The sequence below is a fragment of the Coffea arabica genome, chromosome 2e, assembly GCF_036785885.1.
Source record: "Coffea arabica cultivar ET-39 chromosome 2e, Coffea Arabica ET-39 HiFi, whole genome shotgun sequence".
Lineage (NCBI taxonomy): Eukaryota > Viridiplantae > Streptophyta > Magnoliopsida > Gentianales > Rubiaceae > Coffea > Coffea arabica.
Window position 1 is genome coordinate 10,074,491 of NC_092313.1, and position 21,518 is coordinate 10,096,008.

Sequence of the window (21,518 nt, forward strand, 5' to 3'; positions counted from 1 at the left end):
GAGTTCTTGTGATTTTTTTTTGAAAAAAAAAATATCAATAAAGTCTCTAAATGTATAGAAGCAATAATAATTTGAGTATATTTTTAAATTAGATTTGTTTGGCCACTTATTAATACAGCTAAAATTTATTTAATCTATCATGTACGTACACATACTAATAATTATTATCCTCTCTTGCATTGCATTATATATATATTTTATTTAATCTTATCTATTCTCCATTATATTTATTTATTTTATTTTAAATAATTTTATATTTTAAAAATTATGATGCTGTATTTTAACGGGTACCGATAGCACCCATTAAATAGACCTTTTTAAATTTTAAAAATCATATACATATCTGAGTTGCTGCTAAAGCATGATTGGCAGGCAGTGCAAACGTAGGGTACGAAAAATTAGTGCTCATTTCCTGGTACGATGCAACCGCCAACCACTCATTTCCTGATCTAATTGATTCTAAAGGAAAACCACTGTACCCACCTTATAAAAGTTTGTCAAACTGCTAGTTAAAAACTGCCAAGCCATCAAACTAGCTAGAGATATTCTCAGTAACTACATAGTCATAAATCCATATTCAACAATTCATATGATCATGCTTCGTTTTGAAATCATATGCAAAGATTTTTCAGTGTTTTTATGTTGCTTACTCTGCTTGCTGATCGGCTTCAGCAAGAGAGCAAATAGCTTGAATTTTCTTGTATCCAACTGCGAAAATGTCACCTATAGTCCAAACACTACCAACAGCCCCTTCAGAACCAACCTGAATTTCCTCCTTTCCACACTATCTTCCAATGCTTCAAGGACTAACGGCTTCTACAATTCTACCGCTCTTGGCCGTGGCAACGATCCCTCTAATACAATCTATGGCCTCTTTCTGTGTCGAGGCGACTTTAGCGTTGATGTCTGCCAACAATGCGTGGCCTCTGCTTCCCGGAGAATTATTCAGGAGTGCCCGAATCAGAAGCGTGCCATCGTTTGGTACGACGAGTGCTTGTTGCGCTATTCAGATCAGTACATCTTTTCCAGAGGCGATGCTCTCACACTTTTCGCTATGTATAACGTACAGAATGTAACTGATGCAGCACGATTCACCCCGTTATTGGACAATTTGATGGATAAGATTCAGAACCGGGCTGCAAATGATCTTTCAGGGAAAAAGTTTGCTGTTGAGGAAGCCAATTTTTCTGCTTTCCAGAGATTGTACACCCTGGCTCAGTGCACACCTGATCTTTCCACTGTGGACTGTGGTTCTTGCCTCAGTAATGCTATCTCAGTTCTTCCAAATTGCTGCCAAAACCGTGTGGGAGGTAGGGTTCTTTATCCCAGCTGCAACATCAGGTATGAGCTCTACCGTTTCTACAACAATAGCGTAGCACCTGCGCCAGCGCCTCCACCAAGTCCTCCGCCACCTCCCCTGCCTCCTGTTCCGACAACTTCAAGCAGTAAAGGTAAGCTCTGGAGCTCCTGAATCAGGAAGGTTCTTGGGTGGAACTTGTCAATACAGACTACGTCTCCAAGAACTTCCATAATGGATTTCAGTACATGTATATCCTGAGTGATCATTGGCTTTCAAGTATGCAAATATTACATAATCTAATTTGCTGACAACCCAATCGTACAATTTAATTAAATCACATTAAAAAGAATAAAATACTCTCAAGTAAAAGCATCAAGACTTACTTTGTTCTTTTAACTTCTTATTTGAAACCAGCACCGGACTCCCTAGATGCATGTTCAGTTTTTTTGAGAATGGACTAGGTCAGTCTGATTTGTTGGCTAGGAAGTCCAAGTTTTCAAAGATCAATCTGGCCAAACCATGGTTTTCCTTATTTTATTTTGGGGATTAAATTCCCTCGAAGATATCTCTGGATTATGTTGGGACAACTATATGTACCCTTTTTCTGAAACAAGAATTTAGTGCGTGTTTTCAAAAGAGGGGAAGAGGAAAAAGGGGGGGGGGGGGGGTGAAGGGAACTGAGTATGTATTGTTGAAAAGGGTGCATATTTTACGAGAGCTTTAAATTTGTATGTCGTCGCAAGCATGCATCCCCCCCCCCCCCCCCGGGCCCAACCCAAACCCACCACCACCACAACACACACACACACACACAATAATAGCCCAATTTGATCTACGCGGAAATAGGCAAAATAATGATAGGTAATCTGCCACAAACTTAAGATATATAATATTAGATTCTTCCTTTTGCAATGCATCCTCTTTCAGAAGGCTTACAGGTTAATTCTTGACGTAAATTCTATGAACAATCCATTTTACATCTTTATTTATGTTGTTTGGACTGGGGTCAAAAGAGTTCGTAGTTCACTAGTCATCCACAGATACACATATTTATCAAACTGAAGATCTTCCGTTTCATAATACAGGCTCGTCACGAACAGTTATTGCCATTGTTGTTCCAGTGGCCGTTTCCTTTTTGCTGTTCTTGGTAGGCTTCATTTTCTTAATAAGGAGATCAAGGAAGAGATATGATGCCATCGTGGAGGGAACGGGTAATTTACAGCAGTTAAAATGATTAGTAATTAAGAAGAAAGTATTTAAATCCTTCTGTGCTTCTGAATCTTTCTGACGTCTAACCATGGATTTCTCTGAAATTCACCACATTTATTCTGTAGATGCATCTCAATTCTCAACGCCTGAATCGCTGCAATATAGTCTGAGTTTAATTCAAGCCATCACAAACAACTTCTCTGCTGAGAACAAAATTGGTGAAGGTGGTTTTGGTCAAGTCTATAAGGTACCTAAAATGAGCTTAGATGGTTCCAAGAATGATATGTGTCCCCGTTGTATAATAGTTCTAATCAACTCCTCCTTGCTGTATTTATTGACTAGGGAACTCTTCCAAATGGACAAGAGATAGCAGTGAAGAGATTGTCCAGAAGCTCAATGCAAGGTTTAGAAGAGTTTAAGAATGAAATTTTACTGGTTGCCAATCTCCAACACAGAAATCTAGTTCGACTGCTTGGGTTTTGCTTCGAAGGAGAAGAGAAGTTACTTGTCTATGAATTTGTTCCTAACAAAAGCCTTGACTACTTCCTCTTTGGTAGGCCTTAGTTCAATAGCTACTTGTATTATTTTCATATTATTTTCTTGACATCCAATCAAAGTCTAAAACTTCATACCTCAATATGGAAATATATGATCAATGTTGATCTTATAGCATTGACCCAGAATAAATAAGCCAAATTGAATAAGAGTCTCAATTTAACCAGAGTCCAATGGTCTTAATATTACATGACGTCTTGACCACTGCCTACGGACATTTTGAGGCATTGCACTTCTTTTTTATGCGTTTTGGAACACTTACGTTTTTCTTTGGTATGGGTATTCCGTTTCTGGCTGTTTATGCATGCTAATTGCAACACTAACCTGAAACATTATTTTCAATTATCATGAAGATCCTGAAAAGCAACCTATGCTGGATTGGTCTAGACGCTATAAGATCATAGCAGGAATAGCAAGAGGACTTCTTTATCTTCATGAAGATTCTCGGCTTAGGATTATACATCGCGATCTTAAAGCCAGCAATATATTACTGGACAGAGATATGAATCCCAAGATTGCGGATTTTGGCATGGCAAGGCTTTTTGGTGCTGATCAATCTGCGGCTACTACAAAAACAATTGCCGGAACATAGTAAGTTCTGAAAATTTGCACAATTTTGATGAAAGTGTGGAACACATCCAATGTTCCTAATCCTTTTTAGAAGCACAAATCATCTGCTTGAAATAGCCAAAAAAAGGATTTTAACTGACAGGTCTTCTTTAACTGCTGCCTGGATATATGTTAGTTATCCGCGAAGTAATATTCTTTCTCGAAATTGATTATGAAAGGCCTGACAGCTCTTCAATTATGTTGCTGCAATTAAGCATACGAGTTTTTTGTAACACTAACACATTAGTACTGCTAATACTACTCCACTGTCCATATATTTGCAAGATTTGCACTTTCTAATATATTTGTAACATGTCTACCAATTGGCTTTGGTTGTAGTGGCTATATGTCTCCTGAATATGCAATGCATGGCCATTTCTCAACAAAGTCAGACGTGTTTAGTTTTGGTGTTCTGGTTCTGGAAATTGTAACTGGCCAGAAAAATAGCAGCTTCTACCAGTCAGATGGTGCACAAGATCTTCTAAGCCATGTGAGTGCATATTATCAAACCTGTTATGATTCTTTTTTTAACCGCCTCTAAATTCCAGAGAGTCTATGATATCCATTGCCATAAATGTTGCAGTGTTGGAAAAATTGGAGGGATGGGACGCCATTAGCATTGCTGGATCCAATTCTTGGAAACTCCTCTGCCAGAAACGAAGTGATTCAGAGCATCCATATTGGCCTACTATGTGTTCAAGAAGATGTTGATGAGAGGCCTAACATGGCCTCGGTGGTTCTTATGCTCAGCAGTCGTTCTGCCACCCTGCCCACTCCAGATCGACCTGCATTTTTTGCTCGCAGTAAAACAGAGAGCTTTCCGAGAGAGTTTCAGTTTGATGCATCCACATCCAACTCAATGCCAGCTTCAGTCAATGAAACAACCGTTACGGAATTATATCCAAGATAGAGCAAGTCATTGGGCATTTCTCGTTTCAAGATTGTAAAAGGTGTGTACCGAGTAAAAATTTCAAGACGGAACATATGTTGTAATTTCTCCATGTACTTTAGTTGTTAAATTTTAGTAACCATATGCTGCTAAATCAAGCATTTCGGGGATCGAGGAACTCAGCAATCAGGGGGCTAATAACTAATTCCTGGTGTTGGCACTTAAGAGTGGAGACTGGCTATTCTGAATTTTCGAGATGGGGTTGAATCAGGGGAGCTACATCGAAGAAAAGGTGAAGACAAAGCTATTCTTGTCATTGGAATGCTCCCTCCAATCACTTCCCTTTCAACAGAAGAAATCAGAATTAAATCACTGACTCTCCAATCACTTCCCGCTCAGAAGTCCAAGACTCCAAAGCCAAACTGCCCATCCTTTCGCCTAGTTTCGGTCTTCTCTACCAAACTTCCCACCATCATTCCAAAAGCTTCATCCTTCTCCTGCTCTACCAAAATTCAATCCCGAATTAGAGACAAAGCTATTCTTGTCATCGGAATGCTCCCTCCAATCACTTCCCGCTCAGAAGTCCAAGACTCCAAAGCCAACTGCCCATCCTTTCGCCTAGTTCCGGTCTTCTCTACCAAACTTCCCACCATCATTCCAAAAGCTTCATCCTTCTCCTGCTCTACCAAAATTCAATCCCGAATTAGAGACCACAGAGATTCAAATATGGAGCATAATCAATTCTCATTATGGGGATAGAGAGGTACGGCATGGCAAAATTGCATGCATTGAAATCTAATGAAAAGATATTTTGACCAAAAATTGAGGAAGTCGATTGTTGCATGGCTTGACGGCCAAGAGCTCCTGGTTTGCCTAGAAAACTGACAAAAAATATCCTTAAAAGTAACACTTACTAAGGATGTTGCCGTTGTCGGATTCATTTTTGCAAGACCATTCGTCTTAATTTGTTCATGGTCGGCTAATGTATGAGTTTTACACGAAAATAAAATATAAAATACATATGATTATTCAAAATGTAATCAATTTTAAAACATACATCGCTACTTGAATACAAATGAATTATTCCATCGTGTACAACTTAATCATTCATAATGCTTGTCCTTTTTTTTTTTTTTAAACAGAATATTAGTTTTTTTTTCTTTTTCTTACAACTCAATTATCTCATTAAAAGCTGGGAAAGAGCCTTTAAATTTCACAACAAAATCTTAGTCTAGTATATTATGTGACATATAATTCTTGAATTTTTTATGTAAATAATTAATGCAAATGGTTTCGGCTGCATTTATTCCTACGAATCAGAATAGACTTCCAAGGCCACAAGTCGCATATGCAAATTATCTCTCGCCGCAACTTCATATCAATAATGAGAATTGAATACATGACTTTTTGAGGGAAAAAAATCCATTTATTCTAATTGGATCGATAGAATAAAAATATTTAGGTTCGAATCTATTAATCGAATGAAAAGGTTTTGGTCACTTGTTGAGGATACTGCAATTCCAGATTTGGTGCAAAATCACATGGGATGTTAAGCTAATAATAATCAAATACTAAGATATAAGTCTGTGCACCAGTTATGTGCTCGTACAAATTTTAAATTTCTCCAAATTTAATATTTATAGCAGCTATTTTTACAACATGAATATGAGAAGTAATGTATATAGATACCACTACATGTATGTTTACTTTAAACATTAGTTCAACTGATGAGACATACACAAAATTTGGTTTTTCCTTCCACGCTATGAATAACGTCCTTCTTCTTCTCCAAAATGTATAATTACCTTTAGGTATACGAAGTCTTTCTTAATTGGACTTTTAATTAAACGTGTAAGGTTTTATCATTGTGTTCTAGACTTGCTATTAGCTTTTAGCATTCGAATTTTGCATGTGTGGATTACTAATTAGAATAAGAAAGATATGGTGATTATGCTTTCTTTTTCTTTCTCTCTTTCTTTGTTTGGTTGGATAGGTAAGGTGCTAGTGTAGTTTAATTGTCTACTTAGTGAAAGACAATTCACTTGCTCCAAACTCAGGATGAAAAAGAAGTTTGGTAATTTTCAATTAGAAAAATTTTCTTCTTCGTAATAAATAGAATAAAATTTTCAAATATGTTAATAAACCAACTTTAATCAAGCAGTGATGAACTTTTACTTGTTTTAAGAAGGCTTTAATTTTCTAAAGTAAAACTCAAAAATGGCATTTTTGTTTGTTGTACTTAATTGAGGAGTTAATCTGAAATAAATTTAGACAGAGTCAAGACAAAAGGCAGATTTCCATTACAATAGGGATAGATTAGAAATTTGAGTTACAAGTTGTAAATGTGGGATCCAATATTTATGTTGGGTAACCGGATTGTTATGGAACGAAACTAGACATCTCGTTTTGTGAGTTTTGCATACATAATATTTTCGAACTGAAGAGCTTTCTTTTGAATAATTCAGGAACAGATGAAGGCTCACGAATAATTACCACCATTGTTCTTCCAGTGGCCGTTTCCTTTTTGCTGTTTCTGGTAGCCTTCTTTATCTTTAATAAGAAGATCAAGGAAGAGAAATGAGGCAACTGGTAAATTACAGCAGTTAAAAATTGTATTATTACATAGGGAAGAAAATATTTTAATCCTTTTTGTGCTTCAGAATCTTTCAAATGCCTGCCCATGTAATCTATGAAAATTAACAAATTTATTCTGCCGATGGATCTCAAGTCTTAACGCCTGAATGGCTGCAAGATAATCTGAGTTCAGTTCAAGCCGCCACGACTAACTTCTCTGCTGACGACAAAATTGGTGAAGGTGGCTTTGGTCATGTATATAAGGTACCTATAAATTATAGGTGTCAAAATGGGTAATTTGGGCGGGTTTGGATTGGTTAAAATAGGTAATGGGTATAAGTGAGTCAATCTATTTATACCCATTTAATTAGATAGGTATAAATGAGTAAGTCAAAAAATGAATTGGTTAATCCAATTACCCATTTATAACCCATTTATTATAACTTTTTGTAAACTCATTTAAATTCATTTTTGCAAACTAAGTTATCAATTTATACTATCCTTTGCACCCATCATTAGTTTTGAATACTTATTTATAATGCTCAATAAGTCTAATTACCAATTTTTTTCCATCTGTACTTTATGTCGCAAAATTACATACTATTTAATAATTGAACAATAAGAATATAAAATTTTGAACTAAGTACTATAAAACTAACATAAAAATTTAATTCAAAAATTTTGAACCCCTAGCATTTTTCTTGTGTGTAAATTTAAATTTTCATTTTGAAAAGATAGGAAAAGAGGTTAAAACTTGTCATACATTGGTAATATTGAAAATTGGGCAAGTTGACAAACTAAGAGAAAATAAAAATAATAAGAAATTTTTCCTACACTGATAGTGTATACACTTTCAGTGTTAGATGAATGACAACTATGCAAAATTTAAATTTGAAATTCAACTTTTGCACACATGTCATGAATCCAATGGTGATAGTGTATACACTGTCAGTGTATATAAGATTTACTCTAAGATAAAACCAACAAATAATAATGAAAATTAAACAAAAGTAGTTAATATCATGACAAATGAAGAATTTGAAAAAAAAAAATGGATGGGAGAAGAGATGAGACTTAGGGGAGGACAATTCTAAATAGGTTAATTGGATTTGATGGGTTACCAAATAATACCCATTTATTAAATAGATATTATTGGATAATCCATTTATACCTATATGCAAAAACTTAAAATATCCATATCCATCTATTCATGGGCAGATATGAGTAAATTTAGTTAAATACTCATGAACAGGGATCTCTTCCAAATTTAGTTAGATACTCATGACCAGGGATCTCGTGTGATTTAGCACTTTTTCATAAAACTCTTATGTGATTTCAAAATCTACGCATTACCCCTTCACAATTTATACTGAAGTGTCAAAATGATAAAAATTATTCAAATGTCGACATTATCTTCCTTTAGAAACTAACATAACTGAAGTGGCAAAATTTTATAAATTTAGTATGGATTTTCATTTTAACACCCTATAGTTTAACGCTTTTCAACACAACACTCTTATGATTTTTAAAATCTATACATAATCTCTATAGTCAACAAATAATTTCAAAGCAACTACCATCAATTTTTGATACTTAAAATCCAAATTGTGAGGGAATTAAGTTCAGCTTTTAAAATCATAAAAGGGTTACATTAAAAAGTGCTAAATCGTACGAGGATCTTGTATAATTTATCTTAAAAAATATGAGGTTTTTTCCATAGCTAATACGATATTAGTAAAAGCTTATAATACTGCACATATTCGTAACATTGGCAATTTTTTACATTTGTCAACCAATTGGCTTTGATTGTAGTGGCTATATGTCTCCTGAATATGCCATGCATGGCCATTTCTCAGCGAAGTCAGACGTGTTTAGTTTTGGTGCTCTAGTTTTGGGAATTGTAACTGGCAAGAAAAACAGTAGCTTCTACCAATCAGATGGTGCACATGATCTCCCAAGCTATGTGAGTGCAAATTAACAACCTGATATGATTTTGTTTGCCCTCTAAATTCGAAAGTTGTCCTGCGTGAAATATATCAAGAGTCTATGACATCCATTGCTATAATTGTATAGTTATAATGATTAAACCATTGGTGCACAAAATGTGCAATTATTTCGTATAAATTTATAAATTTAAATATGGACAGGGTTTAAACATTACGCTATAATATTTTCGCTTGATAATAGTAAATGGGCAGGCATTATTCGGGCTGAGACTAGCTTGATCCAAGGCCGGTTCATATTTTAATTGCTATCTCAATTTTTTAGATCCTGTGGTTTGACCAGAGCAATTAGATATTTCATGGAAGGGACAACAGTCACGGCAGCCAAGATTACTTGTAATAATCTACAATGAAATCCGATTAGCATACCAGTCTCATCATCAACTTCCACGATAATTAATCTGCAGCTTTTTTTGGTTGACTAAGTACTTCATTCCTTTGCCACAATCTAGAAGTAAAAATAAGAACTCAATAAATAATTGCGCTTATTTGGCTGGCTTGAAATGGTCTTTGATACTTATAATACTTATCAACAGAGTCAATAATCTGGTAATCATATGCAACTAGTCTAATAGCAATGGTTTGTTTCGCATAAGTTGAGAAAAAAAAAAAAAAGCTTAGCCAAGAACTTGAACATGATGAGCAAGCACAATTTCTTGATCAATAAAGTAGTACAATCATGTCTTTTGTTGTGGTGCTGCGGCAGCTTGCGCACACATGCGGCTGCGGCGGATGGCCCTAGCAGTCTAATTCGCGGCTGCCAAGGTACCAATCTCTCGGACGTCAACCCCTATCGACAAAACCTCAACCAGTTCCTAGTTTCAGCCGCTGCTGCTTCTCGCACCCAGGACTTCAATACCTCGGCCACCGGCAGTGACCCATCTGATACAGTCTACGGCTTATTCATGTGCCGGGGTGATGTCAGCAGCGATGTCTGCGCCAACTGTGTCTCGACGGCTTCCACGGATTTCCTTAATTATTGCAGTCAGATGGTTGGGTATGGTTGGTACGATAACTGCCTCTTACGTTACTCGAACCAATCATTCTTCTCTGTTTTCTCCCAAGCGGATGCTGCCGTGGCTTCCTGTGCGTGGAACACGATGAATGTTAGTTCTGACGAGGCCGACAAGTTCAACCAGGTTTTGGGAAGTAGCATAAATGAGGTTGCGGATGGAGCTGCCAATGATACTCGACCCCTGCAGAAATTTGCTGTCCGACTCGGGGGAGCCGAGTTTTCGAGCTCCAACAGTGTGTACCCGCTAGCCCAGTGCATACCTGAACTTTCCGGGACAGACTGCAGGAGATGCCTGAGTGATGCTATTTCGCTGCTGCCCAGATGCTGCGCCAATAGCCGAGGATGTAGAGTTGCCTTTCCTAGCTGCATGATTTGGTATGAGCTCTTCCAGTTTTACAACATTGCATCCCCATCAAGTGGTAAAGGTAAATTCAAGCCCCTCAGCCTAGCTACACCCCTTTTTTTAAAAAAAAAAAAAAAAAAATAGTAGTGACGCACTTAATTAGGTAATCCATCATAATCAACTATGGCAAATTAGGTTAGTAAATTGTTAGATAAAGTTGTTGAATAAATAGTGATACACGGTACACTCCAACTATTTTTTTTAAACCTTAATTAGAAGTCAAGATTTTTAACCTTTGTGGGTCCAACTATTTTTTGAGTCAAAATAATTAAAATGCTAGAGTACATACTTCGTCGAATCGGCGAGGAGGACATTTCTGTCTAGTTTAATCCTATGTTCTTCTCTTGATTCAGGCAAAAAAGGAATATCAAAACAAGCAGCTATTGGAATTGCTTTTTCAACCATTTTCTGTGTGTTGCTGTTTGTGGTGCTCGCTGTTTTCCTCCTCAAGAGAAGATCAAGAAAGCGACGTGATGCCGAAATACAAGAGGCATATGGTAAAACTATAAGGATTGCAATGCACCATAACAAAACATATAACTATCTTTGATTTATTTGCTTTTTTTAAAGAAATTTTTTGCCCTTAAACATTGGATTAAATAAGTAAAATTCAGTCATTTTTATGTTTTCTGTGTAGACGGAGATGAAAGCTTACAAATTGATCCCGAATCACTGCAGTACAGTTTAAGTGCAATTCGAATTGCCACAGACGATTTTTCAGTTGATAACAAAATCGGCCAAGGTGGATTTGGTCCTGTGTACAAGGTACGCGTACATCAGTATGTGCAATAGGTGCTTTGAAGAAAAACATACACACTTCACGTATAAACATTCCCTCAAACGGACGTATAAGTGATAATAACGTTTCCAATCAACTCCTAAATTTCTGCTGTTCATATAATCTCACAGGGTAAACTACCAGATGGACAAGACATAGCTGTGAAGAGACTATCTAGAAGATCAGGGCAAGGTGCACAAGAATTTAAAAACGAAATTGCAGTAGTTGCCAAGCTTCAGCATAGAAATCTGGTTCGACTTCTGGGATTTTGCTTGGAAGCAGGGGAAAAGTTACTCATCTACGAATTTGTTCCAAATAAAAGCCTTGACTACTTCCTATTTGGTAGGTTCTTCCTCAAATGCTTTTCCTCTTTTCTGTTGTTCTTTTTTCGTCTAATTTCCCGATTATGATTAAGCATTGAGAAATGCACTCTAGATCTGTTTGCATAATTGACATTTTGCAAAATATTCTTTACACACACTTGCTTTTTGGATTAATCTCAGCTGGAATTTAAACTTCAAATTCTGCATATGTAGCATGTATCTAAATCCATTAGTGTAAACATTGTTAGTGTAAAAAAGTTTATATCTCAACGAAGGTCAATGAGCATTTTATTCTACATCTTTGTCCTGTGTATAGCTTGACTTCGTGGTTCCTAAAACTGAGACGGAATATTTTCTTTGATGTCATTCTAAAGATCCAGAAAAGCAACAATTGTTGGACTGGTCAAAACGTTACAAGATCATTACAGGAATAGCAAGAGGACTTCTTTATCTTCATGAAGATTCACGTCTTAGAATTGTTCATCGTGACCTTAAAGCTGGCAATATATTACTAGATGAAAGGATGAATCCAAAGATAGCAGATTTTGGCATGGCAAAAATTTGTGGAGTCGATGAATTTGAAGGAAACACAAATAGAATCGCCGGGACGATGTAAGTTCTGCATGCATCCAAACGATCAATCTCTACTAATGGTGATTTGTGTTGTAAACCTATATACTGTCCCGACTGATAGCACTAGAATATCATAGGTTAGGTTACAAATTCCACTTATGGTGAAGATAGCCCTCCGGATTTTAATTTGATTACCCACGAGGGTTTTTTTTTTTTTTTTGAAATACACAAAAACAACATGATATGCACTACATATGCTTCTCCTCGAACATATTACATTGTCTTCTCATCCTAATAATCATGCTAACTAGTAACTACTGCGACTTGCAGTGGTTACATGGCTCCTGAATACACTACGACCGGGCAGTTCTCGGTCAAGTCAGATGTTTTTAGTTTTGGGGTCGTAATTTTGGAAATTATTGCTGGCAAGAAGAACAGCAGCTTCTACCTATCAGAGGATTCTCGAGACCTTTTGAGCTATGTGAGTGCACACAACAAATCTTAGCACCACTTCTACGATTCCTTCTCTTACGGTTTTTGTACCTGCAAATCTTTGCATGATGTACTAGTCCAACTGGGTTCATACTTACAGGTGTCACTTGACTAATATTTGCCGTTTACTAATTGTGAACTCGATACTTTGGATTGATTTAAAACAGGCTTGGGAACAATGGAGACATGGCACGCCATTGGCCATGTTGGATCCAACAATTGTAGACTCTTGTGTCGAAATTGAGGTCCTAAAATGCATCCAAATTGGATTGCTATGCGTTGAAGAAGGTGCTGATAGAAGACCTATGATGTCTTCCGTGGTTTACATGCTCAGTGGCGACTCTGTTACCCTTCCTGATCCGCATCTTCCACTAATTTCCCGGCGTGAAAGAACAGAGAGCATTCCTGAAGAGCTAGAATCAGATCGATCTGATACCAAGTTATTGTTTGGCTCCATGACTGATTCATCATCATCTGCAGTTTAGGTTTTTGTGTTTTTTAGCACAAAAGTTTAGGACTGATGACATTTTTAATTTTTTTCATTGGTTGAGCGATGTATGTGCATTGAGGTCACGGCCCATTAACCACACAATTCTTTCTTCAGTAAAAGCTTTTAGCTTTTTTTTTTTTTTTTTTGATGAAAATTGTAAATTCTCTGATGTGGTCAAGTATTTTCAAATGTTTATTGCCTCCTATAAGCCTAAATACAAGCCAGATGTGAAATTAAATTTGAGCAGATACAATACAAGGTAACATGTATCGGGACCGGTTAATTAAATAGTTTTTATACTGTTACTGTAAAAGAGATAATTTTCGAATTCATTCGACATCTTTGATTAAAGACAGAGATACCTTATTTTTCACACTGAGCATTGAGTACATCTTCCGAGGATGTTGGAAGGGGCAAGAGAAGGTACCCAACAGGCAACAGGGCATATATATGGAAGGGGAGGGAAGGGTACTGCAATTCTTCTCTGCTTCCCAGGCTAGATCTCCTGTTATTCTCCCATGCGTAGCTTAATTGATGGATTTACGTAGTCTTCTTCTTTTTTTTTATTCTGTTTTTAATGAAGTTGGAATAATTCAGTGGGCTATCTCCATCTCTGCAACTTATATTTTTCTTGTCATTATTATGAGATCTTTGCATGTTTTAGCTTGAGGAGCAGTGGTGGAGGCATTGTTTCTATAATGTGGTATACTACATTGTAGAATTTCCCGCTGAATTTGTGACAAAACTTTGCTTTGACTCACATGATTGCAGTATAACTTGCTATGTTTCATCGTGGGAAATTCTCTTCTATTCTGGAGCATATAATTTGAGTTTATAGCTTAGGAATGCAGTATATCCATATGTGGATTGGGACGCATTAGTGCACTTTAGCAAATGACTTTAGGTATTTGTTGGATGAACTTTGCAAGCTTTGGCACTGGTTATTCTTTGCCTTTCAGATATCTTAACCATCAGTGGAAAGTAATTTTCTATAAAAGTTAAGTTTTTTTAATAATTTTCTTACTTCCCATCCATCTCCACACCCTTTTCACCCCATAGGATCCGAACCCTGAAATGGCACCGAAAGAGTCTCTAAGATCCCTCCCTTGATCATTGAAGCGATCCCAGTGATTAATTTTGTATAAAAATTTGATACATTGTAATCATATATCTTTTTTCTTGTTATGTTGCAATAAGTTAATTTTGACTTATCCCCTTTTAAAGAGTAGAAAATTTTTTGTTATGCTTGGAAGTTAACTTTGATATATTTCTTTTTAAAATAAAAAATGTTTAGAAAAAAAAAAAAGTATGAAAACATTGTGGCATGTAAGAAACATGTTTATCAAAAATCCTCAGATAAAAAAAAAGAAAAATATTTGCTTGAAATCCATTCCTGGAATAAGGAAACCAAACAACCAATTTGATAATGATATTCATTAAATCAAACATATTAGTGGAAATTTCCAAAAAAATTCATACTCCTATTGGGGTTAATGAGCTCATAGTGATTGTAATGGGTGAAAAGTTGGTTTGCCAGACCACTTTTTAATGTTTACAGGCGAACCAACTAAATCCTTCTGTTTCACTTCTCTCGGAAGGGACTTTAGAGTGGCCCAAATTGGTCCAACGCGCTTTCATGCCCCTTTATGCAATCACTGGTCCGGATAGGCTTTGGGCCCAAAGGGAGCTTACTCCAACGATCATTCATCCAAGTTTTGTATTAATTAATTCACAAAACCTGCCCAAGGTCCTTGACTATTAGCTGTTATGCGATCATTCCAATACTTTTTTTTTTCTTTTCTTTTTTTCACTTAGGTATCCCAACCTTTCTTTGAATCAGGCTTGGGAGCAATGGAGACACGGCACGCCATTGGCCTTGTTGGATCCAACAGTTCGAGACTCGTGTGTAGCAAATGATGCCCTAAATCGGATTGCTATGCGTTGAAGAAGATGCTGACAGAAGACCTATGATGTCTTCCGTGGTTTACATGGTCAGTGGTGACTCTGCTACCCTTCCAACTCCGCAATTTCCGGTGGTTTCCCGGCGTACGAAATCAGGGAGCATTCTTGAGGAGCTTGAATCAGATCGATATGATATGATACCAAGTTACTATTTGGGTCCATGACTGACTCATCCTCATCTGTACATTAGGGTTGGGGGTTTTAGCCCAAAAAAGTATATAGGACAGATGACATTTTTCAATCCCGCTATGCCTATGCACATTGAGCTAGACCATTGAGCTCACAATACTTTCTTAAGAAAATTGTTTAGCATTTTTTTTTTGATGAAAATTGTAAATTTTTTGATGTTGTCAAGTACTTTCAAATGTTTATTGCTTCCATCGAGTTTAAAAACAAACCAGACGTGAAATTAAATTTGAATAAGTTATTAGGTAACATGTATCTAGGCCCATTAATTAAAAAAAAAAAAAATCTTTCTACTACTACTACTGTGAAAGAGTAATTCTTAAAATAATTCATTCTACATCTTTGATTAAAGATAGAGAAACCTCATTTTTCAGATTGAGAACTGAGTATATCACTTACAGAACCCTTCGGAGGAACCACTGAGCTCTAGCTCAGAGCTCAGTGGCCACCGCCTCTCCTGGTGGGGTGGGAGGTCAGGGGTTCAACCCTTGCTTCCCACCAAATTGTCTGCCCCTTATGGGCAACTCGATTGGTCTCAGCAAGCCTCCTTAGGAGCTGATGTCCAGTGCCCACAATGGTCCGAGTCCCGTGGTTATCGTATTCAGGGGATGGGGTCTCTCTTCCCGGGTCGGAGTGGGATTAGTCGGGCCCCGTAAGAATTGACCCGGACACCCACTCCGTCAGCAAAAAAAAAAAAAAAAAGGAACCCTTCGGAGGACTTTGGGAAAGGGCATCGTTGGAAGCATCTAGTGGGCTGTTGCCCATCTTTACTTACTGCAAACTTACTATTGGACACATAATAAGTTTACACACGAAATGTCTCAGTAGGGGGAGAAAAACCCAAAAAAAGGAAAAAAAAGAAGAAGGAAGAAGTGCTCGATTAAAGAAGGCCAGTTAGTAATTTTTACAAATTCCACAGTTGAGGAAGGCTGGCTAGATCTTAAGGAAATTGACTCGTATTTTATGTCGTTGTCAGCTACTGTGTTTTGGTCCTTTTGGATCCTATCATATGCGCAATCTAGCAATTTAACGAGTACACGAAGCTGATTCTATCATTTTAACCACCATCTGAAAGCTACTATCAATTTCTCTCATGTAACACAAACTAAGTTGCAGCTTGCCATTTTATTAATGTTCATTCTACACACACCTTTATTGCCTTCTACAGCTACAAGTCTGGATACAACTTACAAGTGGAAGAGGTATGGATTGGGTGATTTGAAGGAGAAAGTGTAAGCGAGAAATTTCAAATACGACTTCTCTCAGTCATACTAAAAAAAAAATTAAAAAAAGTTTGAATACGAGCCAATGTGCAAAAAAGAGAATTTTAGATTCAAACCAATATGATATAACATGTATTAAAACCCTTTAATTAAAAAAATTCATTAATCTTTCTTACTCTAAATGTGTATAAATTTTAATTACATAAATCTTTTATTTGTGCATGTAGCATACATGTAAAACTATGTGTAAAAAATTACTATATTGATAGTGTATGAAAAATTAATTAATCTTTAAAAAAATTACAATACTAATGTGAAAGAGACGATTCTTAAATTTATTCTACATCTTTGGTTAAGGAATAAAACAAAAAAGAGAAAATCAAACACGTGGTACCTAAGAAGGCATATATTCGGGAAAGGGTTATGAATCAACCTTGGCAAGGCACCGCAATCCTAGCCTAGGCCTCCTTTTATTCTGCCATCCGTTCAATTGGTTGGCTTATGTCATGTATAATCGATTTTTTTTTTTTTACTTTTTATTTTTTATGAAAACATTTAGTGGGCTGTAACCCATCTTTGAAATTTGTTAACGCAACTTAACCAGTAGAAACATTAGATATTAATCAAATAACTGTAAGATTTTTAATTTGATTTTCAAATCCTCTTCTTTCCTCCTTCCTTTTAATATCTTCCTTTTAATATTTTGGAGTCTCAATTAGACAAAAATTTTTCTCTTTTTGGGTGTGCATATGTGTTTTTCAATTTTTATTTTGAGAGGTAGGTCCCATCTTTGCCATCAACTTCCCGTTTTTTGTTTTGACTTCAATTGTTCTTCATTTGGTAGGTCACCATAAAGCAATGACTATGTAAATATGGTACTCATTACTTTTTCTTTTTTTTTTAATAAGAATTTAAGAAATGAGAAAGAGGAGAATTTATTTATTCTTAACTTCAATTGTTCTTTATTTGGTAGGACAGCATAATGCAATGACTATATAAAAGTAGTACTCATTACTTTTTTTTTTGGGTTACTTCAATTGTCTTTATTTATTAGGTCAGCGTAATGCAATGATTATATATATTAAGGGGGAAAATGAAAAGTCCATCTTAATATAGCCAGCTATGGAAACCTCCGACTAGAAGGAGCGTCAAAATAAGCAAGAGACCGACTGATACGAACATCTCCCATGTACACAAATGAAGTTGCAGCTTGCCAGTTTACCTGGGAATGATTCAACTATTTCAACTAGTAAATGTTTCAACTATTTCAACTAGTAAATGATTCAACTATTTCAACTAGTAAATGATTCCGACCATGACTTCCTATAGACGTGCTTGACCAAATACTCACTCCGATCGTTAATGCCATACCAACATACGAGCTTTCAGCCCTTCATAGCACAGACAATTCAACATTGCTCGGAAAGTTGAATGGTTAATATATTGCCAAATTCTTCGCAGCTGGGGTAGTATGTTATCTAACACTCCCCACTACTTCAACTCCAGCAGTTCACAATTATGCTGTATAAGTTCAAAACCTGAATACACCAACCTAGATTCTAAGTTGGAAGGATTGCATTGACGCCTGTTTTGGACATGATCCCCAGAAGCCTTTTTCGCTTATGTTGCATTCTTGGCTTCCTTTCCTTCAGCAAGAGAGTAACAAGCTTGACTTTCCTTGCACCTAGCTGCCAAAATACAACCTACAATCCGAAGGCTAATAGCGCTTACAGCGCCAGCCTGAACTTTCTGCTTAGCAGTTTATCTTCTAATGCTTCTCACACCATCAACGGGTTCTATAATTCCACTGCTGGCCATAACATTTCTGCCAAAATCTATGGTCTCTTTCTCTGTCGAGGTGATCTTAGCAGTGACATTTGTGAACAGTGCGTGGCAGATGCCAGTAATAGGATTCTAAAGCTATGCTCCGATGAAAAGACAGCAATCGTTTGGTATGACGAATGCTTATTACGGTATTCAAATGAATCCATGTTCTCCAGGGGGGACGCAAGCTTTGGGATAAATTTGAGGAGCCCACAGAATGTCACTCGACCAGACCTGTTCAACCCTCTACTGCTAAATCTGATGAATAATGTTACCAATCAGGCGGCAAATGATGGTTCTGGCAAGAAGTTTGCTGTTGAAGAAGCCAATTTTTCCTCATTTCAGAGGTTATATACCCTGGCACAGTGCACACCTGATCTTTCGAGTTTTGACTGCATGGCATGCCTTAGTAATGCTGTTTCAAATCTTCCGAGTTGCTGCTACAACCGTCAAGGAGGTAGAGTTGTCTATCCAAGCTGTAATGTCAGGTATGAGCTCTACCGGTTTTACAATATTGTAACCGCTGCATCAAATTTACCTCCTCTGCTGCCGTGGAGTACTCCTTCAAGCAGTAAAGGTAACCCTCAGAGCTTGCTGAATGATACATGTTCATTTGTAGGCATGCATATGCCCCGTCAAATACCCTCATTTCGACTGTCATTTCTCTTTTTGTCGGCTTATCTTGTAAAAGCATGAGGCGGTTCTTTTTTACATTAACTTAGACCGTCAGGATTCATGAGAACAAATGATAACAGTTAGTGACTTTACATTGATGAGGTATTCCATCTTCTGCATGAAAATAAGTCAGGTGTCTCAGGTCAAGCAGTGAGGAATAGTCTCCCTTTTCTCTTCATTTGCATGTTGACAATATATTTGGTTTGAATGCCATGGTATAATGGATTGCATAAGAAATTAATCTGGCACTCTTAATAATCCCAATCTAAAAAGGATTATGACTCTCAACACCTAACATAGTAAGTGTGAGTGACGGTTGGCCACTATCAATTTTTTATTGTAGGCATAAGAGAAGAATTAGCTATCAATACAGATTTTTGAGTTGAATAAGTTTATTGATGCAGAAAAAGGGCAAAATTCAAGAGAAGTAGTTATTGCCATTGTTGTCCCAATCATCGTATCTGTGTTTCTCTTTTTTGTGGCCTTATTTCTCCTAAGGAGAAGATTAAGGAAGAGAAGTGATCGTGTAGTGGAAGCAACTGGTAAGTCATAATCATTAGTATCCTCAGCACTAGAAGATGAGAGCTCTGTACTCTCTGCTATGCAATATTATTCATAAAATGATAAACTAAACAAACCGGATTTATGTACTACTTGTCATGTAGGTGGAAGCGAAATCTTAGATGCTGAATCCTTACAGTATAATCTCAATGAAATACAAGCAGCCACAAACAACTTTTCTGCCTGTAACAGAATTGGGGAAGGGGGATTTGGTCGTGTCTACAAGGTACAGTGAGAGCTAGATTTCAAGAGTGCAATTCGGATTTGATCATTTCGTGGTTGCCGTTGTTAACATCTTTCATTCTTTGTACTCTTTGTGTAAGTGTGTTAATGGATTATCTACTGTAACTGGACACTCAGGGTACACTTCATAATGGACAAGATGTAGCGGTGAAACGGCTGTCTACCAGCTCATTGCAAGGTTTTGAAGAATTTAGGAATGAAATAGGACTGGTTGCCAATCTCCATCACAGGAATCTAGTTCGGCTGCTGGGATATTGTTTTCATGGAGAAGAAAAATTACTCATATATGAATTTGTTCCCAACAAAAGCCTTGATTACTTCCTCTTTGGTTAGCTTCGATCTATACACTTCAATTTACTCTCTCTCTCTCTCTGTCTCTTTTTCTTTTTTCTTTTTTTTTTTTTCTAGACACTTCATTTCCTTGTCGTGCTTAAGCACAATGTCGATTTACAAGACTAATCTGCAAAAATTGTCCTTATCTTTTTAAAGACCCGGAACGGCAACCAGTGTTGGACTGGTCAAGACGATATAATATCATAGGAGGATTAGCAAGAGGACTTCTTTATCTTCATGAAGATTCTCGCCTTAGAATTGTTCATCGCGACCTTAAAGCTAGCAATGTACTGCTAGATGAAAGTATGAACCCCAAGATAGCAGATTTCGGTTACGCAAGGATCTGTGCAGTTGACCAATCTGAAGGCAGCACAAGCAAAATTGCCGGGACATAGTAAGCTGCTCACCTTTAACTCTCGTCATATGAAATACCAACGGTTAATCCTCAAGGACGATTCTCTTCTTCAGTAAGCTAGTCTGATTAGTGAAACATACAGATTGAGTCATATCCTAATGCTTAATGTCAAATATCTCAAGATAGTTAGTACTAAGTTTAACGGATTAATTGATTTGGCTTGTAGTGGCTACATGGCTCCCGAGTATGCAATGCCCGGTCAGTTTTCCGTAAAATCAGATGTGTTCAGTTTTGGTGTTTTAGTTCTGGAAATTATAAGTGGCAAAAGGAGCGGTAGCTTCCACGAATCAGACAGTGCTGAAGATCTTCTGAGCTATGTTAGTGCAGATAAACATCATGTCATCCTGCCTTCATTTGAGAATGCTTATGCATCAATATCATGCCGTCCAATCAAGATTGAAAGGAAATATCATGATGCTCTTAATTGAATGTCGCTTGCATTAATGTTTTGCAGGCTTGGAAGCAATGGAGGGATGGAACACCAGTTGCGTTGCTGGATCGCAATGTAGGAGACTCCTCCTCGAGAAATGAAGTCATTCAGTGTATCCATATTGGCTTGCTATGTGTTCAAGAAGATGCAGAACAGAGGCCTAACATGGCTGCAGTAGTTCTCATGCTTAACAGTTATTCTGCGACCATGCCAGCACCTAATCAGCCTCCAATTCTTTGCCATAGCAGAACCTAGAAAATGCCAAAAGAGCAAAAGACTGGGAGAATCTCATGGGAGCTTCAGCTTTGTCAAGTGCTGAAGTTTATCATCAAATTACACGCAATATTTTGGCTTGAAATGGGTGCTACAGAAACAATTTCCTAATCATAAAAAGACCACAAATTTGCCTGTCAAGCATCAATATTTCAGAACGTAGTCTTTTTTTTTTTTTTT

The 21,518-nt window shown here is 36.9% G+C and overlaps 3 protein-coding genes and 1 long non-coding RNA gene across 4 annotated transcripts; 3 read left to right on the top strand and 1 right to left on the bottom strand.

The window, feature by feature from the left end:
- The first annotated feature begins 363 nt into the window (after positions 1 to 363).
- On the top strand, positions 364 to 4,732 carry LOC113730843 (cysteine-rich receptor-like protein kinase 10). Its single transcript, XM_027255798.2, has 7 exons — positions 364 to 1,451; positions 2,386 to 2,511; positions 2,635 to 2,756; positions 2,852 to 3,062; positions 3,418 to 3,655; positions 4,013 to 4,163; positions 4,257 to 4,732. The coding sequence occupies exons 1-7, from the start codon at positions 590 to 592 to the stop codon at positions 4,581 to 4,583; spliced, it is 2,037 nt and encodes a 678-aa protein (XP_027111599.1). The 5' UTR covers positions 364 to 589; the 3' UTR covers positions 4,584 to 4,732.
- On the bottom strand, positions 561 to 1,951 carry LOC140036638 (uncharacterized). Its single transcript, XR_011840199.1, has 2 exons — positions 1,684 to 1,951; positions 561 to 1,523 (listed from the first exon to the last, which is right to left on the bottom strand). It is a non-coding gene; the product is annotated as an uncharacterized lncRNA (long non-coding RNA).
- A 4,885-nt stretch (positions 4,733 to 9,617) lies between the features above and the next one.
- On the top strand, positions 9,618 to 13,354 carry LOC113730844 (cysteine-rich receptor-like protein kinase 15). The gene is made up of 7 exons (XM_027255799.2): positions 9,618 to 10,579; positions 10,911 to 11,054; positions 11,195 to 11,322; positions 11,467 to 11,677; positions 12,033 to 12,270; positions 12,562 to 12,712; positions 12,891 to 13,354. Exons 1-7 carry the CDS (start codon positions 9,775 to 9,777, stop codon positions 13,206 to 13,208), a joined length of 1,995 nt encoding a protein of 664 aa, XP_027111600.2. The 5' UTR covers positions 9,618 to 9,774; the 3' UTR covers positions 13,209 to 13,354.
- Positions 13,355 to 18,084: 4,730 nt separating this feature from the next.
- Positions 18,085 to 21,479, top strand: LOC113730846 (cysteine-rich receptor-like protein kinase 25). The gene is made up of 7 exons (XM_027255800.2): positions 18,085 to 18,985; positions 19,488 to 19,625; positions 19,749 to 19,870; positions 20,005 to 20,215; positions 20,377 to 20,614; positions 20,802 to 20,952; positions 21,090 to 21,479. Exons 1-7 carry the CDS (start codon positions 18,181 to 18,183, stop codon positions 21,318 to 21,320), a joined length of 1,896 nt encoding a protein of 631 aa, XP_027111601.1. The 5' UTR covers positions 18,085 to 18,180; the 3' UTR covers positions 21,321 to 21,479.
- Positions 21,480 to 21,518: the final 39 nt, after the last annotated feature.

What these genes read in the sequence shown, in the direction of transcription:
- LOC113730843 (XM_027255798.2), top strand. Translation starts at nt 590, where the DNA reads ATGATCATGCTTCGTTTTGAAATCATATGCAAAGATTTTTCAGTGTTT. An exon ending in CCTTGACTACTTCCTCTTTG is followed by an intron (nt 3,063 to 3,417) that starts GTAGGCCTTAGT and finishes ATTATCATGAAG; the next exon opens with ATCCTGAAAAGCAACCTATG. An exon ending in AAAACAATTGCCGGAACATA is followed by an intron (nt 3,656 to 4,012) that starts GTAAGTTCTGAA and finishes CTTTGGTTGTAG; the next exon opens with TGGCTATATGTCTCCTGAAT.
- LOC113730844 (XM_027255799.2), top strand. Translation starts at nt 9,775, where the DNA reads ATGATGAGCAAGCACAATTTCTTGATCAATAAAGTAGTACAATCATGT. An exon ending in GATTTGGTCCTGTGTACAAG is followed by an intron (nt 11,323 to 11,466) that starts GTACGCGTACAT and finishes ATAATCTCACAG; the next exon opens with GGTAAACTACCAGATGGACA. An exon ending in AATAGAATCGCCGGGACGAT is followed by an intron (nt 12,271 to 12,561) that starts GTAAGTTCTGCA and finishes TGCGACTTGCAG; the next exon opens with TGGTTACATGGCTCCTGAAT.
- LOC113730846 (XM_027255800.2), top strand. Translation starts at nt 18,181, where the DNA reads ATGATCCCCAGAAGCCTTTTTCGCTTATGTTGCATTCTTGGCTTCCTT. An exon ending in TCGTGTAGTGGAAGCAACTG is followed by an intron (nt 19,626 to 19,748) that starts GTAAGTCATAAT and finishes CTTGTCATGTAG; the next exon opens with GTGGAAGCGAAATCTTAGAT. An exon ending in GATTTGGTCGTGTCTACAAG is followed by an intron (nt 19,871 to 20,004) that starts GTACAGTGAGAG and finishes CTGGACACTCAG; the next exon opens with GGTACACTTCATAATGGACA.